This window comes from Bos mutus, chromosome 25 (assembly GCF_027580195.1).
Source record: "Bos mutus isolate GX-2022 chromosome 25, NWIPB_WYAK_1.1, whole genome shotgun sequence".
Classification (NCBI taxonomy): domain Eukaryota; kingdom Metazoa; phylum Chordata; class Mammalia; order Artiodactyla; family Bovidae; genus Bos; species Bos mutus.
Window position 1 is genome coordinate 32274479 of NC_091641.1, and position 26140 is coordinate 32300618.

Genomic DNA, 26140 nt, shown 5'->3' on the forward strand with positions numbered 1-26140 from the left:
AGACTTCTGACCTACAGAACGGTGAGATGATAAATGTCTGTGTCTTTTCAAATCACTAAGTTTGAAGTCATTGGGCTATAGCAGCCACAGGAAACACACATATCACCCCACGTTCTAGACACAGGGTATGACCAGGTTGCCACACCACCCACACGTCTTCACTTAGGATACCCCCGCCTGGAACGTTCTCACCCAGCTTGGCTGCCTGCTGGACGCCCACTCAGAACTCCACTCAGCTCAATGGCTGGGGCTCTCAGAAGCAAGGCCTGTCCCTGTTCAGCCCTACTAAGAGCCAAGGCCACTGCTCCCTGCAGTTTCCATCGCAGCACCCATATCCACCTGCTGCTGTAAGTCCTCCCAGGATGTCCCCAGCTGCCTGGAGGGAGGGCTGTGTTAGATTCTTCCTCACGTTTCTAGCACCCAGACAGGGCCCACCACTCTATAAATGATGGACGCGACCGTGGTAGGTGAATGGAGGCAGGCTCTTTGCCCAGAGGCAAGAGTACACATTCTGGGGTCTGAATCCTGTGGGTGTGTCCTGGCTCCCCCACTTCCTGGCAGAGTAAGACCCTGGGCAGGTTATTCTACCTTCTGTGCTTGGGCTTCTTCGTCCATAAGACGGAGATAATAACAAGACCTACATGGCCAGGCTGTGAGGATTACTTTGGTTAACCCGTTTCAAATACAACATCGCCTGGCTCGAGGAAAAGGACCAACAGGTGGTGCTTATTATCATTCCTGTGGGATCCAGGAAGGGAAAGGCAGAAGCCGGGGGCCAGGGAGACCCCAGGGAGTGGCATCAAGGCTGACAAAATCTAGTCTAGAACCTTCCCGAGACACTGCCTGGCACTCACGCCTCCACACCGAGCCTCTTCCATGTGAGTCTGGTGTCAGGGCTCACTAGGCTGAAGGCGGCGGGAGGGAAGGGGGCCTGGCGTGGAACGGAGAAGGCTGTAGATTATTGTCAGTTTCACTGCTCTGGAGAATGTTACCCACCACCAGGAGGGAGGTGCATTTTTATGAGGCACTAGTTACAGGCTAAAGGTTAACTGGAGTTATTTAAATGACATGCCTATTTCCTGGCTTTGCATAGCTCTGGAAAACCCCAACTGCACTCAGAAAAAAACGGAGAGCATGTTATAAAATTCAAAGGCCTGGGTATGGGTGATGAAACAGATGAATGCAAAAGATAATCTGGATTTGCCAAGGTGAAAACCAGGAAGCTGCGTGGGGGCTTTTCTGTATGAGGATTTGGCAGGGAGAGGAAGGTCTACTTCACCTTGACCTTGGTATTAAAAAAACCCCCAAAACCAAAAATAAAACCGGTGGCCCTGAGCAGACCAAGGGAGGAAGGAAGGGAAGATGGGATGACAACGTCTAGCTCTCAGTTATAAGCAAGACGGTTTAAATGTGGGGAGACCTGGAAAAGCAGGCTCAGCCCACTGGTTCCTGAGCCTCCTGGTCTGGCTGTCTGCTCCCGAGGCATTTTTACGACTGTGCCTGAAGCCAAGCAGGCTGGTTCCAGGCCTGGTGCTAGTTCAGGACAACTGGAGAGTTTGGAACGGGCTGGGGTTCAGTGCTGCAGAGACGGCTGGGGCGGCGAGGGTACAACCTTGCCCAGCCTGCAGGAACCAGGTAGAGTGGCAGGGCTGGGCTGGTGTGGTGGTCAGGGAGGCGTCACAGGCGCTTCCTCTCCCCAACAAGGTGTCCCAGGCTGGAGAGGAGAAGTGATCTGTCTGTCTTCATCTAAGGCAGAAGCACACCGCCTGCACGATTAACTTGCAAAAAACTCAACTGCATTCAGGAAGGGACTAGGGAGAGAAATGTTTAGCTGCCGCGACTGCTCTGGCTGCCACCCGACGGAGGGAGGTGGCAAGTGGGACTCGATGCCTCCCTCGAGGGCCCTCAGGCTCTCCTGCCTCTGCCCGAAGGGCCCTGCCCTGTAGATGCTCCCAGGTAAAGACATTTCTCCTTTCTCCTCCAGTGCTCAATTTCAGGTCAATTTCAGCCCTGGAGTGAAGACCAGCTGAGTTGGCTCAAAGAGAGACATGACTCTCCTACGTGGCACCTTCCCAAGGGGTCTGTAAGGGTGACTTGCATGGCACAAAGTCTCCACCTGAGAAGTGGACTGCAGAGCCTAGAGAGAGACACGGCTGCTGCGTCAGGCCACAAAGCCAGCCTCCCTGGTGACGTCCGGTTGATGAGGAGGTGGGCAGGGAGAGCTCCGAGAGGGAACCAGAATTCATGGACAGCAGCAGAGCAGAGACTACGCATGGAGTTCCAGAAACTTCCTCATTCTGTCCGACCCATGGGTTTGCAACATTGGCTGCACAATGGAATCCTCCAGGGAGCGCCGACAACCAGAGAGGCTGGGGCCCATCCTCCAAACAAGTGAATCAGAACCTTCTGGGGTAGCGCCTGGGCACAGAGCATTTTTGAAACCCCTAAAGTGACGAGACAGTGGCAGAAGATGAGATGGTTGGATGGCATCACTGATTCAATGGACATGAATGTGGGCAAATTCTGGGAAACAGTAAGGGACAGGGAGGTCTGACGTGCTGCAGTCCATGGGGTTGCAGAGTCAGACGTGACTCAGCAACTGAACAACAAAATGGTGATTCTAAGGCACATGGAAGGTTCGGACACAGGGAGCTCTGGAGAGACCATCAGCCCCGCCCCCATCCCGTCCTGCGGCGTGAGCAGGTCCGGGGATATGTAGCTGCACGCATGGCAGCATGGCAAGCCAATTTTCACTTCCATCTCTAGGCAGGTCAAAGTGGAAATGACAAATTTAAGTGTTTAAATGTCCCAAGATCAGTACCCTGTACATTTCTTGAAAGCTCAGCAAAGCAAACTACATTTGACATTCACTGGAAAAATCAGCATGGATGGCCTGCTGTGCCGGGAACATGGCGCCCTCCTCATGGGATCCCTGCTGTCTCCAATCAGGACTTCCTCGGGGGTCAGAGTCAGTGGTCTAGTCTACGTTATTCCAGGTGCTCCCTGTGCTCGGCTTCAACCCTTCCTTAGGGCTCTAGGTGACCGACCAGCTCCCCATTGCTTCTGCCGCATCCGAACGGAGCATCAGTAAGAGGGAAGGTGATGGTCCCTTTGCTCCCATCCCCGGTCTTCTCCCTGGGACCGGGGTGGGCTGGAGGCTGAGCACTGGCTGAAAGCAGAGCAGCGTGAGCAGCAGGACAAGTGCCGGGGATGGGGGCACTGGGGGCCGGGGCAGGGGCCTGGGGAGAGGACAGCTCAGAGCAGGTGCCTGCTCCTGTCGTGGACCTCTGGTAAAGGTCACACGCAGTCTGTCACTGCTTCAGTCTCCCCAGAGATTTGTTTTGAGATTTGTTCTGTGGTTAATCAGAAAGCAGGCCCAGAAGCCAACCCTCTGCTCCAGAGGCCTGAGCAATCACTGGATCTTGCCTCGTCCCCAGGCTGCCAGCCGAGTGGGGTGGCGGAGGTGGGCGGGGAAACTGCTGGCTTTGGGGTGAGGAGCCCCGTGTAGGCAGAGCCCCAGACAGCCTCAGCGAGTGGGCTGCTGCGAGGGATGTCTTGAAACTCAACGTTAACCCTCAACCCGGCTACCCCACGAATTTCTGTTTCCTCTGGCAGCTCAGCTCACTGCTGCCACCCCCTCCAGCAGCCAGAGGTGAAGAAGTGATCAAGGAGGCTAGCTTCAGCACCCGGAGCGGGACTCGCCCCTGAACCTTGTGACCTGGAGGAGCACAGCAGGGGCGGGGGCCCAGGCAGGCCTCCGGAGGGCTCTGACAGCCACCTGATTTATGGAGGAGAGCAGAGACAAGCAGTGAAGAAGCTGCACGCCAGTCACAGGGTGGCTTCCAGAGTCCAGGTCAGGGTGGAGGTGCTGGAGGTGCTGAGTGGGAGTAAGATGCTGGATCCATCTGATGCCTGAACTGGCTGAACCTGCAGAGCTTGGTTACAGGGATGCGAGGAGTCAGAATTCTCCAAGGCTTTGGGCCCAAGTGAACACAAGGCCCACACTTCTGTTTAGTGACAGGGAGCGCCGGTCAAGTGCGAGGGCTGCTCTGTTGGGCCCCCTGACGTCTTGAGGCACTGTGTCAGCATGGTGGGGGGCGTCTTCCCTGGAGGTACAGAGATCTGAGGTTGGGGGGCACGGCTGTGTCAGAGCGTGACAGTGCTGGAGCCGGGACCCCCGCTGCCACCTGGGTGCCGTCCACGGTCCTGGCTGCCCTGAGATGCAGTTGCATCCACTTCCCAAGGGTGTTGACATGCCGCAGAAGATGTTCCTGGAGCAAATCTAACCCACAGGTCCCCTGAGATCAGAGAAATCAAAACCGTGGCCCCATTTTCAAATGCCTGGCAAGGACTGGGATTTGGGCTGGCGGGGGTGGGGGGGTGGGGGTGGAAATACTTAAAAGTGGAACGTGCCTTCAGTGGAAATGATCATTTTACTAGGCAAGGAAGGAGAAAGCTCAAAAGCCAGTCTCTACACTCAAATGCCTTATCTCCTTCAAGGCACAGGATGCAATCGAGAAATTCTGCCTTGCAGAGAGAAAAAATAATCATTTTTGTCTTTTTCGAACTGTCTAGGACTACTTTTAATACATAACCCACAACAGAGGGCATAGCCATTAGGTGACCTTGTGATTTCAGCAGAACATGTCTCTCTAATGTAGCTCGATTATGATTGTAAGTTTATAAAAACAGGGAAAGATTACAGGAATATACATTAAACCACATCAATGAGTGCTACTGAGAAAAAAAAAAAAGTCCAGTAGACAGGTACCAATCAAATAATCAATATGTAGGAAACAGCTACATCACCCTGCTTTAAGAGAACCAAATAATGTTGCAATTGGATTTGCTTTAAAATTTTCCACTTGAACAAAACTGACAGCTGTATTATAATCACATTTCCAGTCACTTTATAAGACACAAATTTCATTTCTCCATATTTCTACTTCATTTCTGAAAAGGGGCCAGCAACGTTATTCATCAGGCACATGGAGAGGCAGCCTAATTCATGGGGCAGGGGGAAAACGCTGTTAATTCCATGTTTTCCATTTCCCGAGAGAATTGGTGGTTTAACTCAAACATGATTTTTTTCTGATCAGTCTAGTTCAGGGTTCTAGTTTCAAACAAGGGTAGGGGGAAAAAAGCAGCATTTTAGTCCTTAGGTAAAATGACTTGAGATTGTTGAAATTAGGACTATCTACATTTTTAGAAAACACCAGGGTGGATTTAAGATTCTTGGTATATTCTTCATATGAAAAAGTCTGTTATGAAAACCTGGCTATTCAAATATCATAGTAACAATAAACAAACATTCTTTTAATTCACAATCCAACTGTCTCAAATTACTCAGGACAGTTTTTAGAAATGCCACTTTTGTATTAATGAAAGTGCCTTAAACGTTTATGCAGAAGGGAACCCACTCTAGTATTCTTGCCTGGAAAATCACAGGGACAGAGGAGTCTGGTCAGCTACGGTCCATGGGCTTGCGAGGAGTTGGACCTGGCTGAGTGACTTTGCACGCTAAAGTTTTAGTCAGTTCAGCCCAACAAGCCTCCTTGGAGCGCCTCCCACGTGATAGGTCCTGTTACCAGGGACAGAAAAACAAAGCACCAAGTGCACACTTGAGGTGTGCCTGGGGAGGGGCGAGGAGGAAGGAGGCTGGGAGGACAAGTCTGGCAAAGGCCCAGCGGTGGGGAATGGCCGGAGTGCTGTGTCTAGGAACCAGTGAGCAGCACCACAGCCAGGTGGGCTCAGAAGCAGGGAGACACAAGGCAGAGGAGGAGGCCCAGGAGCTCTGACATCTAAAGCGGGGAAGGGATGTATGAAATGGACACAGGTGGGCTAGACTTGCCTTTCGGAGGCCAGCCACACAGCAGATGGACCAGAGTGGGACAAGGCCCTGGGCTGGGACCCCCGCATGGAAGACACTGGGTGCAGAGCGTCTGGGCTGGGGAGGGGGCAGAGCTGCAGGGGGGATGGCTGCTGACCCCCAGACCCTGGGGTTGGAGTAGGGTCAGGAGTGGTTCCAAGTCAACAGCTGGCAATGAGAAGAGACCCAGCATGGACCGTATTCCCTTTAAAGATAAAACACAGAGGCAGAGTACAGGCTGAAGAACCACAAAATCACACTCGCCTGAGATAGGACTTCCAAAGCCGAATCCATACTCGCCTCTCGGGTTTCATGATAACATTAGTCCTCTCCAGTGTCAGTACTGAACAAACCACTTCTCTGGGGCTCTGGGCCTGAAAATGCTTGAACTAAATTGCCCTGGAGGAGCCATCAGGGTCTGAATCAAGCCTCTTTTACAGGTTTCAGTTCTTCTCCAATCAGCTGGCACCCACTTTCCTGAAAAGTCATTTTTTCCAAGAAACTTATCTAATTAACAGGGCTTTGCTGTTGGCTCAGACGGTAAAGAGTCTGCCTGCAATGTGAGATACCCAAGTTCGATCCCTGGGTTGGGAAGATCCCCTGTAGAAGGAGATGGCAACCCACCCCGGTATTCTTGCCTAGAAAATCTCATGGATGGAGCAGCCTGGCAGGCTACAGTCCATGGGGTTGCAAAGAGTCAGACACAACTGAGAGACTTCACTTTCTTTCTTTCTATCTAATTAACAGGCCCATGTGGACTCCTCCACTTCTCAGTGTATCCCCTGGACAGAAACAGTCAAGGTTTCGCTTTGTCAGAGCTCCTCTGGAGCACCAGCTAGTTCAGAAAATTGTTTTGTGCCCAACGTGCAGTTCGGATGAAGAACACTAATGACTATTTCCACCAGGACAGTGTTCACATGTGGTGGAAGACGCTGAGCACTTCTGATGGACTCACTATCAACAGAACAGTTCAACCAGGCAGTATCATCTCCCCATCTTCACAGATCGGGAGAAAGGTTCAGAAAGGTTAACTAGTTTGCTCAAGGTCACAAAGCCAGGATTCAAACCCAGAGCCCCTAATCCTAAACAAAAGCAAAAACATCACTTTGCCAACAAAGGTCTGTATAGTCAGAGCTATGGTTTTTCCAGCAGTCATGTATGGGTGTGAGAGTTGGAGCATAAAGAAGGCTGAGTGCCTAAGAATTGATGCTTTCAAACTGTGGTGCTGGAGAAGACTCTTGAGACTCCCTTGGACAGCAAGGAATCAAACCAGTCAACCCTAAAGGAAATCAACCCTGAATATTCATTGGAAGGACTGATGCTGAAGCTGAAGCTCCAATACTTTGACCACCTGATGCGAAGAGCCAATTCATTGGAAAAAACCCTGATGCTGGGAAAGACTGAGGGAAGGAGGACAAGGGGGTCGACAGGGGATGAGATGGTTGGATGGCATCACTGACTCAATGGATGAATTTGAGCAAACTCTGGGAGATAGTGTAGGACAGGGAAGCCTGGTGTGCTACAGTCCATGGGGTTGCAAAGAGTCAGACACGACTTGGTGACTTAACAACAACAACACTCCTCATTAATTAAATGCTGATTTTCAAGGATTTGACCTGTTTCTTTCCACTTCATTAAGTTTTTATTTTGAGAAAGTTTCAACTGTCAAAATAAGCCCACACGGGCCCTTGACCTAGATTCACCAATGGTTAATATTTAGTGGCATTTGCCTCTTCTCTCACTATACCCACACACTCACATATTTTTATTTTCTGAATCATTCCAAAGTGACAAGCAACACAGTACTTTACCCCTGAGCTCCTCAGTCTGTACTTCCTAAGAACAAGGACGCTCTCCCACAGAACCACAATGCCATCATCACGCCCAAGAAAGGTAATACTGACCTTGATTACATTATCCAATCATAGGCTACATGCAAATTTTTTCCAATTCAACCCCCAAAAGCCCCCTAAATCTATTCTGTTTTTATTCCTCAATCCAGGATCCAATCTCAGGGGACAGCTGCCAGGTCTCTTCCGTTTTGATAATCTAAAATCTAGAACTGGTCCCTGGCTTTCACTGTTCCGTTCAGTTTTGCCCAACACTTCTCCCACTTACGAAAAGTTCAAATCGAGGATCTTGTAGAATAGCCTGCATTCTGGGTTTGTTTTTCACAGTCTCTATTATTTATGCTCTTTTCTCATTCGCGCCAAGATGGGGCACATGATGAAGACTGGGCCATCAGCATAATACGGCAACATAGAGGGTTTTCCAGAAAGGACAAAATCTCAAAACTAGCCCTGGCCTTGCGAGAGAAGCAAATCAATAAGCTCACATTTTCATGGACTTACAATCCAACCACATAACTTGCTTAGGGAGCTTCACGGTACTCTTGCTGGAAACGACTCTTTAGGCATTTAGATGAGCACCGCTGGAGAGGTCCACTTTGTCTAAAAGCTCTTGCGTGCAAGGGTGCTGGGATGAAGCACAGAAAGTGTTAAAACTGGGGAAACGGGAATATATTACATTCCTATTCATTAACAAACAAAGGATAACGAAGAGGGGGGGCTTGGTCCAGGGCTCAAAGGCAGATGGAGAATTCAGAGTATGGATGCAACACGTGGGAGTCGTGGGCCTTGTAAGCACCCACAGATGTGCTTGTTCCGGGGGTGTGAGTGGTCTGCAGGTTGTGGGGGGCGCACAGCCAGACCACAGGCCTGTGGTAGAAGCATGCCTGATGTGTCTGAAGAACAGCAAGGACACAGAGAGAGCTCAGAGTATTGGGTGACGCCCAGCCTCATGGGCCCCTGTAAATATCTCTCCTCCTGGTCAGAGTAGGATGGAAGCCACTTTGAGGAGGCCTTTGAGGAGGACAGGGTCTGACTTATTTTTTAAGAGGATGACATTGGACACCGTGTCGAGAATAAACCATATGGGACGAGGCAGAAGCTGGGGACTGGTTGAGGTTTCTGCAACGGTGCAGGTGAAAAGATGATGGCAGGGCAAGCCGGGTGCTAAGGAGTGGAGCTGGGAGAGATGGCCAGATCGATCTGGAAGGAATTGCCTAGGTGTGGTGACCAGCGGGATGCTGAGTTTGAGAGGAAGAGGGGAGTCAAGAAAGAGCCTCAGTTTTTTGCCCCCAAGATGGAGCAGCCTGCTGCCAACAGGGAGATGTGTGGGCTGCGTCCCCACGCCCTGCTCCCCACTGTCACTGGCTCCGGGGCCAATGCTGCAACCTAACTGGCCTCCCTGAAGTTGTGCTAGGCATTGTTCCAGGCACATCACATGTATTAACTCACTGCCTCCTCCCAGCAACTCCCATTTACACACGAGGAAACCGAAGCACCAAGAGATTACGTTACTCATTGAAGGACACATGCTGGCAGGTGGCAAGGGGCCGAGCTAGGATTTCTCCCAGTACAGCCTGGCTCCCAAGCCTAGGCTCAGAGCCACGAGGCTACGTGGCCTCTCCAGCCCCTGGACATGGCTCATGGGCCTGTGCAGGCACTGTGTGACCCGGCAGTTCCTGTCCCAGAAGTGCACAATCAGGGTAGCTGTCCTCACGGACGCCCTTTGCTGACTCCCCCTTGCACTGGAGTTGAGATCTTGTTCATCTCAGCTCCTCTCTCCCCTGCTCCTCACCTGCCAGCCACACGGGCCTGTGACACACCAAGCCCATTCTCACCTTCCACCTCCCCCTTCCCAAACTGGCAGGCCTCATCTCTGCATTTTCTTATGGAATATTCTGGCTCCCCCGGCACATGCTTCTCCAGAGGCGCTTCTCTCAGCAGCCTCTGAGGCCTTTTCTCTGATTGTTCTCTAGCCCTGGACCCCATTCATCATCTCCACAGAGCCACCTCCATCGACCCGCGATTGTGCAGTTAGCTTTTACTCCCTTACCTGTTTGTGGTCCCTTCCCTGCCCCCAGCTGGAAGCACCACAGAGCAGAGGTCAAGTCTGGCTTTATTAGTTCACTATCACTTCCCAGACCGCAGCACTGTGCCTGGCATACAGCAGGTGCTCAATTCATACAGCTGAATTAATGGACGGGCTTCACTGAATGCATTTTAAAAATCAGGATACAAGACTAGGTGGGTGCTGCACATGGCATGGTTACAACTATGTCAATTTCAAGGCCCCTGTGGACGTTGCCTGAAGATGGCTGGCATCTCCTGAGGGTGTCCAGATGACAGAGGAATTCCCCCTGCTGTCGTCGCGGCCCACGTTATCTGGTCGCAGGCAGACAGGCAGGAACCTGGTTCTCCTCTGCTTGAGTTCAGGGCATCAGTCGGCCCAGTGGTGCCTGTGCAGGAGCGCTTGCCTAGCGGCCTAGATGCAGCACAGGGTCCTTCATCTGTTCCCACACAGTCTTTTTAAGTCTTTATTGAATTTACTACAATATTACTTCTGTTTTGTGATTTCCAGTTTTTTGGCCACAAGGCATGTGGGATCTTAACTACCCAACCAAGGATCGAACCTGTACCCTCTGCACTGGAAGGCCAAAGTCTTCACCACTGGACCACCAGGAAGTGGTGGTCCTTCTTACCCCTCCCTCACCCCCAAATGATGCCATCCCATAAGTGATGAACTGGTTTAAATATTTTGGGAGGCACTCCCCAAAATGTTGTCGAAGCAGAAAACGCCAAGGCAGGGTGCCCCCCAGTATGAGTTCTGTGCCGGTTGCTCACTGGCTCTCAGTCACTGAGAACCTAGTGCGTGCCAAGCCAGGCGCTGCATGCTTCATGAACGTGATTTCATTTGATCTTCAACAGCTCTCCTGGCAAAGTCCAGTCCGGCGAGCAGTAAGACCCTGAGTGAGGTCACAAAGCTGCTTACTTTCAGCTACAGCAGGGGCTGCAAACTCAAGCATCAATGGGGCCACGCTGGCAGAACACAGGGGAGCCCAGGCTGCATCTCCAGCTCCACCTAGCGCAGTGAGGGGGCCAGGAAGCTCCCCTTTTGCAATGGTGGCAACCAGTTTAATCAAGAAGAGAAGCCCAGTCCTTATCTGTTATAGATGAGTATAGACGCAGTCCCATTTGCTTTAATACACAGGGGTGGGGGGTGGTGGTTAAAAGAGAAATGGCGGGGCCGAGGAAATGAGGCTCCACAAAAGGATAAGAACTATTGAAGCTGAAGGCTGGGCGCATGGAGACTCACAGTTTTATTCCCTCTAAAATCTAATCTCTTTTATCTAGTCAAGTCTACTCTAGTCTTCCCTTCCCACTGCCCTTCTGTTTCTCTTTCCCTCCCTCCCCTCCTTCCCTCATGGCTGCCAGTCTGTGACTCTGCCCCACGCCGCACTCCTCTCCAGTGAAAACAAAACAGGCTTTCGGTACAGTTCACTTTTTTCCAAAGGGGTGACAGCCTCTTTGATGCTCTCCGTGAGAAGCTACCTTGGCAGAGCTCGCCTGCCACACCTGGCACTGCTGGTCAGTGGATGTACGGGACGGCTTCTGAATGCGCTGACGCTGGGGTTTCTTATCGAGGTGTGACAGATTTAGTAAATACACTTAAAGCCAACTCTTCCTGCTGCATTCCTTTAAACCCATTTAAGCAGTTGGCCAACCCCAAAAACTCCTCCCTGAGTCAGCTTCCTCAAGCTTCAGGGAGACAAAACATGACCTCCTAAGAAGCAAGCCCAGTCTCCGAAATTTAGCAAATCTGAATGCCCCCACCTATACTAGGATGCTTCCGACCTTTAGTATACACAGAAGGCATTTGGTGAAATGCAAAGCATTGCTAATTTTTCCCCAATGGAAAGTGAGCAGCTCTAGCATTTAAGAATAATCACACACACAAAAAGTCAACACATGCATATCTTACTCTCATACCATATGCTCATAAAATCCATAATTCATAGTATTCTCTGGCCGGCACCCTCTTTAGCAAAGACATAATTTGCAATCATGCTGGGTAAAGACAGACAGCCATTACTTTCTTAATGGCCAACTACCCAAAAAGGCTCAGTTAAGTGATCTCAACTAGCAATCTAATCAATTAAAATTGATAAGTGAAATACTTTTAACCTTTGTTTCAGCAGGCCATTCCTAGTGGGAGGAGGCAGGGTACGTGAATTCCCAGCATAAAATTTAATTCCATTTCACGGATGCAAACATTCTTGCTGCTCTGATGGAGAGGCCCCGTTAAAGCAAACTGTTTTTCTCTCTTTCCTTGAATCCAATCAGAGAAAGATGGGTTTATGGGTCTCTCCAGCCTATGCCATCAATTTAAACCTTTACAGAAATCCCCGTGGCCATATTTCAAGGAGGAAAGGGCCACAGAAGATGGGTATAGAGCACAGAGGGGATGCAGTTTCCTTGCTCTTCCGAGAGAAAAGAAATAAAGGAGCATAAACAAAAAGGAGGCAAGACAAAGGAATCAGACAACCAGGCAAAAGCCATAATAATCATTTACAGAGAACCTTCCACATGTCAGGCAGTGTGCTCTTTGTATGCATCACTGGATGTGATTATCAGGCAATACTGACTCCATTTTCCTGAGCACAGTTATGTGTGAGGCACTAGACTCGGTCATCTTATGTTTCATATTACACTTCACTCAAGTCTCAAAACAGCCCTGTAACATAATGAAGATCATCCCCACTTTCCAGGCAAGGAAACAAAAGTCGTGGTGGTTTCAATCACTTGCTTGAGAGAATACAGAGCTGGGCAGGGGCCTCTGGCTCAAAAGATACAAACCCTCCTTGGTCTGCATCATAACTGCAGGCCACACAACTGAATAGTTTTTGTCAAGACTCATTCCACTGTACACTAAAACTCGGTGAACTTTACTGGATGCAAGCTGTATTTCAATAAAGTTGATTTAAAACAAGGGCTCTCTCTCTCATCGTCCACTACAAAGTGGCTACCTGCCGTTTCTGCCTCTCCAGCTTCCAGCTCTTCTTTTCAGGTTTCTTTAGGGGCCCCCTCCTTCCTCAGCCCCAGGCGATGGGGTTCAAAAGGAGCAGGTCCCACCTTCCCAGCATCACAGCTAAGCATGTGATCTTGACCTAACCAATCAGTGAATCACATTCTGCTGATCACTGACTGGGTCAGGAACGGTCATGTGACTCAAGCTGGGCCAATGAGAGCATTGCCCTGGACTTCTATATAAGTTATAGGGAAAGAGAAGCTCTGTTTTTGTCAGGGCTGCTTAGCCAGTTCAGCAGATCTTAGAGGTGCTGATGGCCATCTTGTCACTATTTGGTGAGAGCTTTCTGGGGGATGGAGCCAGAACAGAGGAAAGAAAAGCTGAGAGAAGGAAGGTGGCGGTTTCCTGATGATATTGCTTGAGTACCTAGATCAAGCCATGCCTGAAGAAGATCTAGCTTTTTACACTGATATCAGTGAATCTGCCTTTCTTTTTCCTTAAGTAAGTTTAAGTTGGCCTTTCTATCTCTCATAACCAAAGAATCCTAATATATCAAAATGTTACAGCAAATAACAGGAAAAAGAGAGTTATATGAATGGGAGAAGGGTTACAGGAACACAACTAGGCTTTATATTCTGTCTCCTTTAAATCTCAGTCTCACACTGAAGAGGAGAGTGCTGAGGCACTGGTTGGATGCTCAGGCTTTCAGGCTCAGCACATGGTTCTTGGGCCTCCAAAGCCTTCATCTTTACCTAAATGCTGGTGGCTTGTGTTTTTTAAAACATTCCGTTTTTTAAGCAGCCAGGATCCTTTAGTCATTAAAATCATACAGACCACCTTTAACACACACAACCAACCTCCTGGTGCTGCTATGACTATATGGAGGGCAGGGATCCCAGAGCTGTGCCCATGCCTGCTTGAGACCCCAGTCACCATGCAGAGATATTTCAGCAAAACAGCTGCGCAGCTTCCCTTGGTCTCCAGAAAGCAGGGCCCACAGACTGACTCCAAGTGTCCAGAATCTAGGGCCCCTTTTCTGAAAGTTTTGTGTAACATGCACGCTCTGTAAGTTCACGGTGATGGATCAACCCCAGTACGACATGCAGGTCACCCACGAGCCTCCCAGTGATGCGTGAGCCAGCCTGGCGGTGTCCCCCCACCCCTAACAGTGACTCAAGATGACCAACTCACTCAGGTCGAGGACGTCATCCGTTTTGATCAGGTCTTCCTCCCGCGTCAGTGGCAGCTGGGTCTCGGGCTCCCCCCGCAGTTGCAGGGACAGGGCACGGAGCATGAAGAACACCCGGATGGCCTGGACCAACAGTTCGGAGAGCAGAGAAGAGTGAAGTCATTTTGGTGAGAAGCTCCGTATGGAGAAATCACACAATGACTCTAGATTTAAAACGAACAAGACAAAGCTCACCTCTTTCAGCATCATGGTTCTGGTGCTTTCAGAGCCAAGATTTACAATAAAAAAAAGTCAAGGAGGCAGCCTGTGTGCCATTACCCACAGGCTCGGGTTGGGGCCACTGTACCTCGCTGAGCACCTGTTGTTTGCCAGGACACTCCTTCTAGGGTCACGTGACCCTCGTGGCAGCCCCGCTCGGCACTTGAGGCTCGAGACCCATGGAGGCCACGTGATCTGGCCCAAGCTCACACCTAGGGAGGGCCAGAACCAGGTCTCTTCTAACTAAACCAGCCCAAAATCTGAAAATCCAAACCATGAGGGTTTCAAGGTCCCACCAACTGAATGTGGGGGCAGGAGAGACAGAAGGTAAGACGCGGGCAGGGTTCGGAGCCCGCCAGACTGCACAGCCCTTCACCTGGAGCTCTGGCCCTGTGGCCTTCCAACAGAGGCTGTGCCCTCTCAGGGCAGAGGACCTGGCACCTGGCAGGTATGCAGTGACGTCAGTGCCCCGGGAGCCCTCAGGTCTCAGCCGGGACAGAGGTGGGGATGGAGGGGGCCCCATCAGCACAGGTTCCCGGCCCATCAAGGAAGAGTCTTGGCGGACCCCAGGGTGAGCAGGCATTTCCAGAGAGTGGGAACAAAGCTGAACCCCAGGCTGGAAGCCTGGGAAGCTTGTGCAGCCTCCTCCCAGTGGTCAGTCTGCCCTGGAGGTAATTCCCCGTGAGTCCCAGGCTCGGCTGACTTGCCCACCAACCAGAGGCCAGGAAGTGGAGTGGCAGCAACGGGGCCCGTGGCCTCCAGGCCACTTGCCCTGATTGAGGGAAACAGCCCTGAGTCAGGTATGGAAGGTCTGCGCTGGACTCCTAGCTCCACCGTGCTGTGCAAGGCCCCCGGCCCCACGAGTATCAGTTTTCTCCTGTGTGAGATGGGGGTGGGAGTCTCTACTGCGTGGGGCTGCGGGGAGCCTCTGAGATGATAGTGGGGCAGGCAGCAGGCAGCACAGGGTCCGTAAAGGGGTGGCCACGCCTCACTCCTGCCACTGAACCGCTCAGAACGAGGAGGCCATGGGGACAAACCACTGTCGCCACTGGTGAGCCATACAGCCTCTTTCGGGTCCCCGTGTTTCCAGTTCTGAGGCTGCAGGCCTGCGCACTGAGATGGGAGGTGTCCATAGTATGACAAGGTGCGGAGGAAAACAAGGGGCGGAGGAAACAGATGACTGTCCACAAAGAGCCAGCCCTGCACCGACTTTTGCTGACCCAGGCAACGAGGATGCCTGCGGACACCTCTGAACCCTAACCTCGACTTGGTCCAGAACTGCCAGGAGATCTTGGGCCAATTACTTAACATCCCGATGCAGAAACCTGGATGAACAGTCCTGTTTCCTGGGCCTATTCTGGCGTCAGGTATTCCTTAGTCAACCAGAAGCACTAGAGAAACATAAACTTTCATATGATAAAGTTGGTGGTTGTGGGGGCATGAGTGTATTATTCGATTGTTCTAAACATTTCTGTCTGCGTGCTTCTGTTGTTTTATTTTTTGGCCATGCCATGTGGTATGTGGGATCTTAAGTTTCCTGACCAGGGATCGAACCCCAGCCTGCTGCGTTGCAAGCTTGGAGCCTTAACCATTGGACTACCAGGGAATTTCCTGTTCTGAAAGTTTTGAAGAGCAGTCTTCATAAAAAAAAATCTGTAATAATCAGCAGATGTCTCTCTACAAACACAGTGTGAGAAGCCCAGGCTCATGAATGTGAGGGCAGATTCCCACAGGGCCAAGTACTCCACCTGGGTGAAAGCGGGGCTCCCATGGGCATCTACAGGGTTTGGTGGGCCATGTTGGCCAGCCCCAGAACTCCAAGAATCCACAAGAGAAAGGTGAGATACCGGGATTAAAGGTCATCTGATCATCTTACTGTCTCCCTAAACCACCACCACTCTCTCTGCATACCCCTTGCCTGCCAGGTACGGGTTGGGGTTGCATTGTGTCACCCATTCGAGCCTTTTAACCACCCTGAGTGGTTCCCATTTTATAGACAGGAAACCGAAGCCTAGAGACGTCAGGCAGACAGCCCAAGGTGATTCACCTAATAACTGACTCCAAAGACTGTGTCCTTCCAACCACATGCCTTCGCCTTCAACAAAGTGAAGCATTAGGACCCACGCTTTTATTGAGTGTTTTTCTTGACTTTGCTGAATTAATGTGCAAACTGAAATGTATTACTGAAAACGAAAAGAGTATTCTTATTCTTTCGGATGCTTCCATAGAAAGATTGACTCAGGAAGAATGGATTAGATTTGGAAAGGGGTGTCAGCTGACCAACTTTAAATATTAAGAGAATCGGGCATGTTCAGGGTGGTATGGCCGTAGACAAGCTTAACTATAAAGAAGAGACCTTTCCAGTTTGCTTCCATGCAGTGGGGAGCAAGCAGAGCCCCACGAGTGGGGCAGCGGATGGCTTCCAATCAGACAGACCTTTAGTCCAACCTGAGTCAGGTGATCCCCCAGGCCTGGGCTGGAGCTCTGGAAAAGGGGTTCCCACCACCCCAGATCATGGGGCCACCCTGAAGACGCAAGGAGATAGTACAAAGACCACTCTGAGCCCCAGGGCCGGACCTGGAACAAACACTCAGCCTGAGCCGTCTCCCCTGCCACCTTGGCTGCACGTGCAAGCTGATGAGCTCAAGTGACAGTCACTCAGGCCAGGAGCCCACCGAGGCCATGGAAGCCAGTCATTCTTAAAAGAGTGCTGAAGCGCTTTAGAGTAGGCACAGCCCCTTGGGAAAGCAATTGGCAACACTGACAGAGTCACCAAAAAAAAAAGTTCATACCCTTTGAACCAGAAATTCCACTTCTGGGAACTTATCCTAAAGAAATAAGCCAAAAGAAAGGGATCACTGTATTCGTCAAGCTGCTTGTTACAATTTAGCTGAAAATAATGTAATACTGGGAGTAACCAAAATGTCCATCAGCAGGAAAACGCCTAAGGAAATTATGGCAAAAGTCACCAGATAAACTTTTATGCAGGAGTAAGAAATTAAGACTTATTAAAACTGTATCACCGTATGAAAAACTTCTTGCTCACAATGGAAAGAGAAAGGCAGCAAGGATGAAAGCGAGTCTACGGCCCGCGCCCCCTGCAACCGTGAAAAGACGTGTCTGCAGACAAAGCTGGGAGGAGACACACGAAGTCTGCGTTGTTTGTTTAGGGTGATGAAATCTCCGGAAATTCTTTCATCCTACTTTTGAAACTCTGTGAGATGTTATTGTATTTTCTTTAATGCACAATATACATCCAGAGAGTAAAAGCAAAATATCCTATTTCTTCAAAGTCAATAGCAATAAACACAAAAACTGTTTGCAGTTTTATGAGGGAACAGGGACACAGAACTGGAGGGACAAATACAACTTCATGCAAATATCTTGATTTCATAATGGCTTCCATGGTTACTCCATAAAGACGGCTAGTGGCTTAAATTCAGATTCTGGTATTCATCAGAGTCCTCTCCTCAACTCTCTTTTCTCTGGTGTTAAGCATCAGTAGGTTTTGACTGTTAAAAGACTCGATTTCTTTCTCACTCCACCACTCTTCAGCACCTCACCGCTGCTCTCTCCCATCTGCTCTCGGCAAGAGCTGAGAGGCAGCACACGGGAGGAACCTGGGACTCAGAGAAGCTAAGTAACGTGCTCAGGGTCACACAGCTGAAGGTGGGATGCTGCCTCAGCCGGTGTGGCTTGTGTGCCTGTGCTCCTTCTTAACTGCTTCTCTCGACTGCCCTTCCACGTGGGGTGGGTCCAGCTCAAGTCCAGGTTCCTCCTGCATGTTCTCGTCAGACCCCAGGGGTCCCTATGACCACATGTCAACATGAATTTCTCTTCTCAGCCGCAATCACTCAGTGGCACTCTTGCTATTTTGGTCTTATTTTGCATTATTTATTTTCTTTCTATTCTTGCTTCTTGCCCAGTGCCTAGAAAAGGCTTGACAGATATGTCGAATGAAAGAATAAACAGTGTAATTTGCAAAAGGCAAGGGGGAAAAAATGGCTTCATTGTCAGATGCTTCCCTGCGGCCTGCAGGGCCCTGGCCCTCCTCTCCTGTCCGCTTCATTCGCTTTGTTCCAGTCACCCCACACCTCGGACACTCTTTACTCTTCCTCATCTCGGGCCTTTGCACTCTCTGCTCCCTCTGTCTGGAAAGGGTCTCCTTCATGTCTTTGCCTGGCTGGCTCCTCCTCACTCCCCAGGTCTCTGCTCAGACGTCACCTCTGCCAGGCAGCTTCTGCTGGTCACTCAGGCTAACGCAGTGCCCCCTCTGTCCTTCAGAGCCCTCACAGCAGCCTGGTTTCGCCCCTGAGCGTAAGCTTTGCCTCTCTGCAGGCCGGGGAACGCCCAGGGGCAGGCCGCCTTTCCGCTCACTCCTGCACCCTCGGGGCAGCACTTGGCACATAGTAGGAGTCCAGTGGCTCTTTGATGAATGTACAAAGGAATGATTCACCACGAAGGGTGGTTTGAACTTCTCTGACAAGTCCTTAAGGAAAATAAAGGGTGGTATTTCTGAAAAGCGTCAGCCTCCTAAAAGTTAGAAATGCCTATACTTGGCAGGGGGAAAAAAAAAGAAGGAAAACCTCTGAATCCAACAGGACGAAATGGAATGTTCTCTGGATACAAGCAAAGGACTTGAAATAAACCGCATAAGTCTTCAATTGCTTGCTAAACCATACACTTCCTCTAGCTCACATTCAGAGCGCACCGCTGTGTTCTGCTGTCTGAAACGGGCCTAGGGGCTAAGCTGCAGGAGGACTCCAGACAGCTGCCTGGCATCAGGGGCTGGGCTGAGGTGAGAGGTCAAAATTCCCCTTCAAAAGTGGATCCTGGAAATCAGAGGGAAACTTCTGGGGCCCATGGCTCTGCGTTGAGGTGGCCAGCCCTCTTATCTCATCCTGCCACCTTCATCCTGGCTCTAAACCCAGGGACACCAGACTTGAGAGCTGCCTTTATAGACCCGTTGGACAGACAAAGGTCACATGAGAGACCGCAGGGGCTCTGGTGCTTCCGTTGGCAGTGTGAGCCCTGCAGCCCATCTGGGGCAAGGGATGGGGGCAGCAGAGTCCTGGGATCTTGAGGATGAGGGAGGAAGACCCCCACCCTCAGGCACCACCACTGGCCTTGTGCTTCTGCCTTTCGCGGAGTCCTCCCGAGGACCCTGGCAGGGCAGGCAGCGGTGGCTGCTGGCTGGGTGAGGAGACAGCAGCTCAGAAGAAGCAGGAACCGCGAAGCCCAAGCAGCCCCGCCCTCTGCTGTAGGCCTCAGCCTGGAATTTCTCCCATGGACCAGCAGCATCCGCCCAGGCCAGCAGGACAAGATGCCAGGGACCGGCCAACCAAGCCGAGGCCTTCGCTGTGCTCCCAGGGCTCTGAGACATGCCCCCTGCAAACCCTCCAGCGCCACCACTTCCCACACAGCCAGGCCCCACGGGGGCTCCAGAAATGGTCTACAACTCTCTGTGCATCCCAATCCTCCCGCCACGGTGCCCAGCCTGTCGCCCACAGGCCCAGCTCAAGGAGCAGCTCTCTGTGCTGCTTGCCTCCCTCCCCAGGTAGGATTAGGGGCCTTGTGCTCCTGGAGAAATAGCCCTGGCCCACGGATGTGTGTCTTTCACTTTTCGCTTTCATGCATTGGAGAAGGAAATGGCAACCCACTCCAGTGTTCTTGCCTGGAGAATCCCAGGGACGGGGGAGCCTGGTGGGCTGCCACCTATGGGGTTGCACAGAGTCGGACACGACTGAAGCGACTTAGCAGCAGCAGCATGGATGTGTGCAGGCTTCCCAGGTGGCGCTAGTGGTAAGGAACTCGCCTGCCAAATCAAGACATAAAAGATGTGGGTTTGATCCCTGGGTCGGGAAGATCCCCTGGAGGAGGGCATGGCTAAACCACTCCAGTATCCTTGCCTGGAGAATCCCATGGACAGAGGACGCTGGTGGGCTACAGTCCACAGTGTCGCAAAGAGTCAGACACGTCTGAAGGGACTTAGCATGCATGGATTGGGGCTGCTTTTCCCATCCTTGCCCTTTTAAGTCTTTTCCTTGAGGACTGGGGCTGTGTTTCCTGGTGTCCAGCACTGAGTAGGACTAATAAATACAATGAAGGCAGCAGTGGGAGGCAGGGGGTCAGAATGGCCACACTGCCTGGGTTGAATCCTGGCTCTGCGACTTATCAGCTGGAGGACCCTGAGCAAATCACTCGACCTCTTCGTGCCCCAGTTTACTCCTCTGTAAGATGGGGATAATACTAGTGCCAACCTCCTAGGGTGGCTGTAGAAATATGTGAGGAAATTCTTAAGAAGAACTAATATGAATGATCCACTTTGTCACAAAGGCTATGTGCTCATATAACTGTTAAGAAAACCTGACGGACTATGGACCAAAAGGAAGGCAGGATGTGACCCGGAGCAGCAGATCCCGCATTCACAGCCTCTGGACCTTCTAGTTCAGGGGCCAAGGAGAACTGGGACGGGGTCCTCTCTGGCCTGGAGACATAAGAGCTGGACTGGGCATGTGTCTTTGCCGTTATCCTGCTGGGGAGCATCTCTGAGACCAACCAAAGGTCAGGGTGAGTGTACCCACTCCATAAGGAGTACAGAAGTGACACCCATTTGTTGGAACCAGTCTCCCCGTAAAAGCCAACACCACGGACGTCCAGTGCAAACGCTGCCACCCACAAACAACCGCGTGCCTGGCCACGGGGCCTGCACACCTGTCTGGGAGCACGAGGGAGGCAGGCATCACTGGCTCAGAGAGAGTGGGCCCACCCACAAACAATCGCGTGCCTGGCCGCGGGGCCCGCACACCTGTCTGGGAGCACGAGGGAGCCAGGCATCACTGGCTTAGAGAGAGTGGGCCCTGCGGAGAGGGTGGTGGGTCTGGGCAGACAGCAAGGAATGCAGACTGACTTTAGTCACGGGTCCAACTTCCTCTGTGCCCCAGCCCTGCCCTGCCAGGCTTGCAAGGCAAACTCTGAGGTGGGTCCAGTGAGTCAATCCCGCTTCTCAAAAAGGTCACAATACTTCCTCCACTCTGGGTACACTTGGATTACCTCAGAGAAAGGCTTGGCCTGATAACAGGAGCAATGAGGGCAATGGATTCCTCTAATTTATCCACACCTCCACATCTCCAGGGAATGATTTTCTAGGAAAGGGTTATGGTGCTTTCTAAGAAAGAAACTGTGATCTGACCAGGAAGATAAAGTACCCTGAACAGCCCCGCGAGACAGCTGCAGAAAAAAAGTGCTGATGACGGAAGTGCACACGGCAGCTGGGTTCTGAGAACTAACCTCTTCACACACCTCTCCCGCAGGCCCCAAAATAATCACAACGGCATTTGTGTGTGTCTTGCCCCAAGATCCCTCAGATACCTTAACGCCACGCCATCTACAGGGGTCCTGGCCTCTCAGGGCTGATTCTGCAGCAGCCTCACCTGCTCTGCATCACCACGCTCCTTCAAAGGAGCCCGGCCCTGCTTCCTCTCTCAGAGCTCTGGGGCTGGGCCGGCTTCGCTCAGTGAAGGCAGCCTGCCTGCCACCAACAGCTTTCAGTCTCTGCTGTAACAAACGGCAGGGACTTCCCTGGTGGTCCAGTGGTTAAGAATCTGCCTTCCACTGCAGGGGACCTGGGTTTGATCCCTGGTCAGGGAACTAAGATCCCACCCACCGTACAGCAACTCAGCCCATGTGCCGCAACAACTGAATCTTCTAGCCACAACCAGAGAGAAGCCCACGGAGTGCTACAAAGACCTGGCACAGCCAAAATTAAAAAACAAACACCCAGACAAAAGGCAGTGCTCGTGGGAAAGCTAGGCCCTTGTGGATGGTGGGGGCGTGGGGCTGGGGGTTGCTCTCTGGCTCTCTGAGAGCGAGCTAGAAGGTGGGTCTGGATGTGGTCAGAGACCCTTCCTCTCCTGTCCTAGGGGTGCTTCCTGGTGAACGGCTGCCCAGAATAGAGGCCAAGGCCAATGCCCACTCACCCGCCGGGTCTTTTCCACGTCACCACATGGCAGTCGCTTCACAAAGTCGATGCCAGTCAGCGGCGTGCCTGTCGGGGGCAGCAGGATGGAGGCGTCCATCATGAGATATTCCACGTTCATGGGCTTCATCTGGAAGACAGATGGTGGAGGGAGGCTTGCTGAAGGGAGGAAGGGGCCGGGGCAGGCAACACAGGCCTCTCACCTCCACGTGCTCATATTCAAGGGAGCATCAGCCCCGACGCAGCCTGAGGTGAAGCCTCAAGGCAGCCAGATGGGAGAGATGTGCCTTTCTGTTTTCTAAGCTGCAGATTTTTACGCACGTGCAGTGACAGCTCAGACACCTTGGAGAAGCTGCTGCCCTGCTGTGAACAGCTCTGCTTTCTCATCCCGAGTTCCCCTCCCCTTAGCAGGGAGACAGGCCTCAGGAAGGAGGCCTGCCCCTTTGTGGCGGTCCCCTTAGGGTAGTCTGCCTGCGGTGCGGGGCCTGACTGCCACCCGCCTGCTGCCCTGGCGCTTCTAGCTGTGATGGCAGCAGGTGGAGCGGCACAACTTCCATTCAGGGAGTTCTGAGTGCGGGCAGGCGGGGAGCTAAAGGCTCTGCATGTCATCTCCTGTCCAGCAGGGAGATTCCCGAACTTGGCTCAGGGAAGCTGAGGAGCGGCTGCGGGCCCACATGGCTGGCTGGTGGCAGAACCAAGACACGGACTCAGGCCTGGCTCCAGACACACTATGACCCATAATGTGGTTATGACCCACACAGAACCAGCATTCCCACTTCCCTCCTCTTCCCTGAACTTCTTACCTGGGGGAACAGAACCAAGTCACTTATTAAGCACCTACTACACACCAGGCCCCTGCAGGGCTCACCCTCTCCTGTGGGGCTGTCCTATACTACAGAGGGGACCACTGAGTTCAAATGGAGGGCACATGCCCACAACCACAGGGCCAGCCGGGGGCAGAGGTGTCTGCCTCCTTCCACGGTGCTTCCAGGAAGCCTTCTCTGATTACCAAGACACATGCTAACATCACCTCCCCTCCTGGAACTTTGCTGCATAAGTGAAAGCATTAATTACTCAGTCATGTCTGATTCTTTGCAACCCCATGGACTATAACCCATCAGACTCCTCTGTCCATTTCCCAGGCAAGAATACTGGAGTGGGTTGCCATTCCCTTCTCTAGGAAATCTTCTCGACCCAGGGATCTAACCAGTGTCTCCTGCTCTGCAGGTGTATTCTGTCTGCCTGACCCACCGGGGAAGCCCCAGTGTATCAGTACCGATTGCTTAATGTACACGTGTTGCTGGACACAGACACCGGGCATCATAATGGAGTGACATTTCACAATATTCATGGAATTAATTTTACTCCTTTAAGTATCATAAGCTTCTTCATGTCTCCCTTTTTTAGAAAGTGGTCTTTAGTCATATCACACTTCCTCCCCTCCTGTAACATAAAGCCGACTAAATAGGGCAGGACTGTGGAGATGGCTCAGTGGTCCAGAGACCTGGAGAATAGGGAGTCCCTTAGCTCACCACCTTCTTCTTTGGGACCCGTGAAGCCTTCCTCCAAAGGCCTGAGGTCCACCGTCCCAAGTCCTTTATCCCTTTATCCCAGAGTGGGGTAGCAAGGCCCTGTCTCCCGCCCAGAGCGCCCATGGCACGGCCTTCCTGCGGCTCCCTCACAGCTCCCTCTGCTCCACCCCTCCGCTCTCTACCGCCTCCCAGCAAACCCCCTCTAGGACTCCTGCCCATTTCCCCTCTGCATGAAGCAAGAGGTGACAGGGGAAAGTGAAGGGTCAGAAGTGAAGGCCCAGCTTTGGCAGCACCCAAGGGCCTGGCCCACTTTGAGCTCAGTGGCTGCTTTCCTAAAGTCTGGGTTAATGGCTGACTTTGGGCACGTGTCAGCCTTTAATTCCCTAGAGTGTCAGGCATTGTGCAAGATGTAAAATAGATATAATTGAGACAAACAAACAACGCAGGAAGCTCCCTATGGTGGGAAGGAGAAGAACCAAATATCTGAATATTCATGGTTCTGAACCTCTACAGGAGGCAGTCCCTAGGTATTTCACAACCGGGAAAGCCCTCTGGTTTGGGCCCCATTTTACAGATGGAAAAGTTGAGGCCCAGAATGTTAAGCAACACCCCTGAGGTTGCAGTAAGTAAGTAGCAAAAGCAGAAATGGAGTTGGGGTTTCAGAGCCCAAGCCTTTCTCTATCGCCAAGTGACACATAAGCCTTGTTTATACAAGAAGCCAAACTTTTGGAGAGTTATGTTGTGGAAGGGAACGTCACGGGCGTAACAAAGATGGCAGCTGAGCACTGACTCTACTCTGCTCCACTTCATGGTCCCAAGAGCAGGAGCCTGAGACTCTCTTTCCAGGGTGGAGGGGATGGTGGGTGTGGCCATCAGAGGTGTGAGGCGCCCATGAGTGCCTCGCAGAGCACCAAGAGGAGGCCTGGGCGCTGCTGGGGCTTTTCTGTTGGTGATTATCTCAACTTACCCTCTTCCTTGAAAAGCCTCAGGGAGGCCTCAGACATGCTGCGAGCAAGAATATGGTGAGGGCCCAGCTGTTCAGACACCCAGGGACGCATCAGGGAGCCACACAGCACATGCTGTCTTTTTCTTGTTGGCATTTTAAACACTTGGGTTTATTGTAAACGTCCTGAATCACTTCACTCTTTGGTGAGAAACGTCCATGAAAAGAATCATTTAGCACCGAGTGACTGAGTCTTAACTGAGAGGCAGGTACTGGGGAGATGATCAGAACAGCACAACCTTCAATCTCCCACAACTATCTTTTCTCATGATTGTGCCTGCTGGACAGAGACGGGGAGACCGTGGGCTGGCACGGCAGGTGCAAGAAGAGCCACACTAGGGAACATTCTGATGGCACGGTGAAGAAGGAGGTGGCATCGTACTGTGCCAGGCAGGGCAGGGCACTGGGAGGTGATGGCTGGGCAGCTGTGGGCACCTCCCCCAACCTCTCTGCCTCTCGTTTCCTTATTGGCGAAAGCAGGATAATAGCAGCAGTGACTCACATCAGGTTGACATGGAGATTAAGAGATTTCATATGTACAACTAAGTCCACAATCAAAAACTATGCCTATCAATTTATCTACAAACAGAAACAGACTCACAGACTTAGCGAACAAACTTACGGTTGCCAGCGGGAAGGATGGGGGGAAGGGACAGTCAGGGAGCTTGGGGATGGACATGTAAACACAGCTACACTTGAAATGGATAACCAACACAGTCCTACTGTACAGCACAGGGAACTCTGCGCAACGTTATGCGCAGCCTGGATGGGAGGGGAGTTTGGAGGAGAGTGGATACATGTATATGTCTGGCTGAGTCCTTTTGCTGTCCACCGGAAACTATCATAGCATTTTTAACTGGCGATAATCCAATATAAAATTAAAAGTTTTTAAAAAAACTAAGTGTATCAAAGTGAATCTTTCTAACCCATCTTATGACTCAGCCCAACTTAGGGGGAGTGAATGTCATCTGAAATTTCACTGCTGAGGATCAAAAGGCACCGTTTTCAATGCCCTTCCCCACCCATCTCTGCCATTTGAACAGAAAGCCCCAAATTAGATGAGTTCTCTCTCAGTTTGGCAGGACAAGCTTGGCCGCGAGTCCTTCTGGCCCCTCACTTACCGTCATGCTCCTGTACTCATCTTCAAACATGTCCAAAAAGATTTCTTCTCCCTAAAAAGAAAGGAAGGAAAAAGAAGATTATGTATATTTTTTTTTCCATAAACAACAAAGGATTATAAACTCCAGTTCGCGGCTTTTGGGTCATCTGTTTCTTATTAGCGAGTTCTCATAAACCACCAGGAAGTGAAATACACACGTGAACATGCACGCACGCGCGTGCACACACACACGCGCGTGTGCACACACACACACACTTGAACGAAAGCCCAAATATCAAATTGCACCTCAACGGTTTTCTCCTTTTCTCCAAGCATGTG

The 26140-nt window shown here is 51.4% G+C and overlaps 1 protein-coding gene across 1 annotated transcript in view; it reads right to left on the bottom strand.

The window, feature by feature from the left end:
• Positions 1 to 26140, bottom strand: part of CLEC16A (C-type lectin domain containing 16A) — a 234582-nt gene that overhangs the window by 103997 nt on the left and 104445 nt on the right. Inside the window, 3 exon segments of the mRNA XM_070362887.1 lie at positions 13934 to 14054; positions 22169 to 22297; positions 25824 to 25874. Of these exon segments, the coding sequence (XP_070218988.1) occupies positions 13934 to 14054; positions 22169 to 22297; positions 25824 to 25874 (301 nt within the window).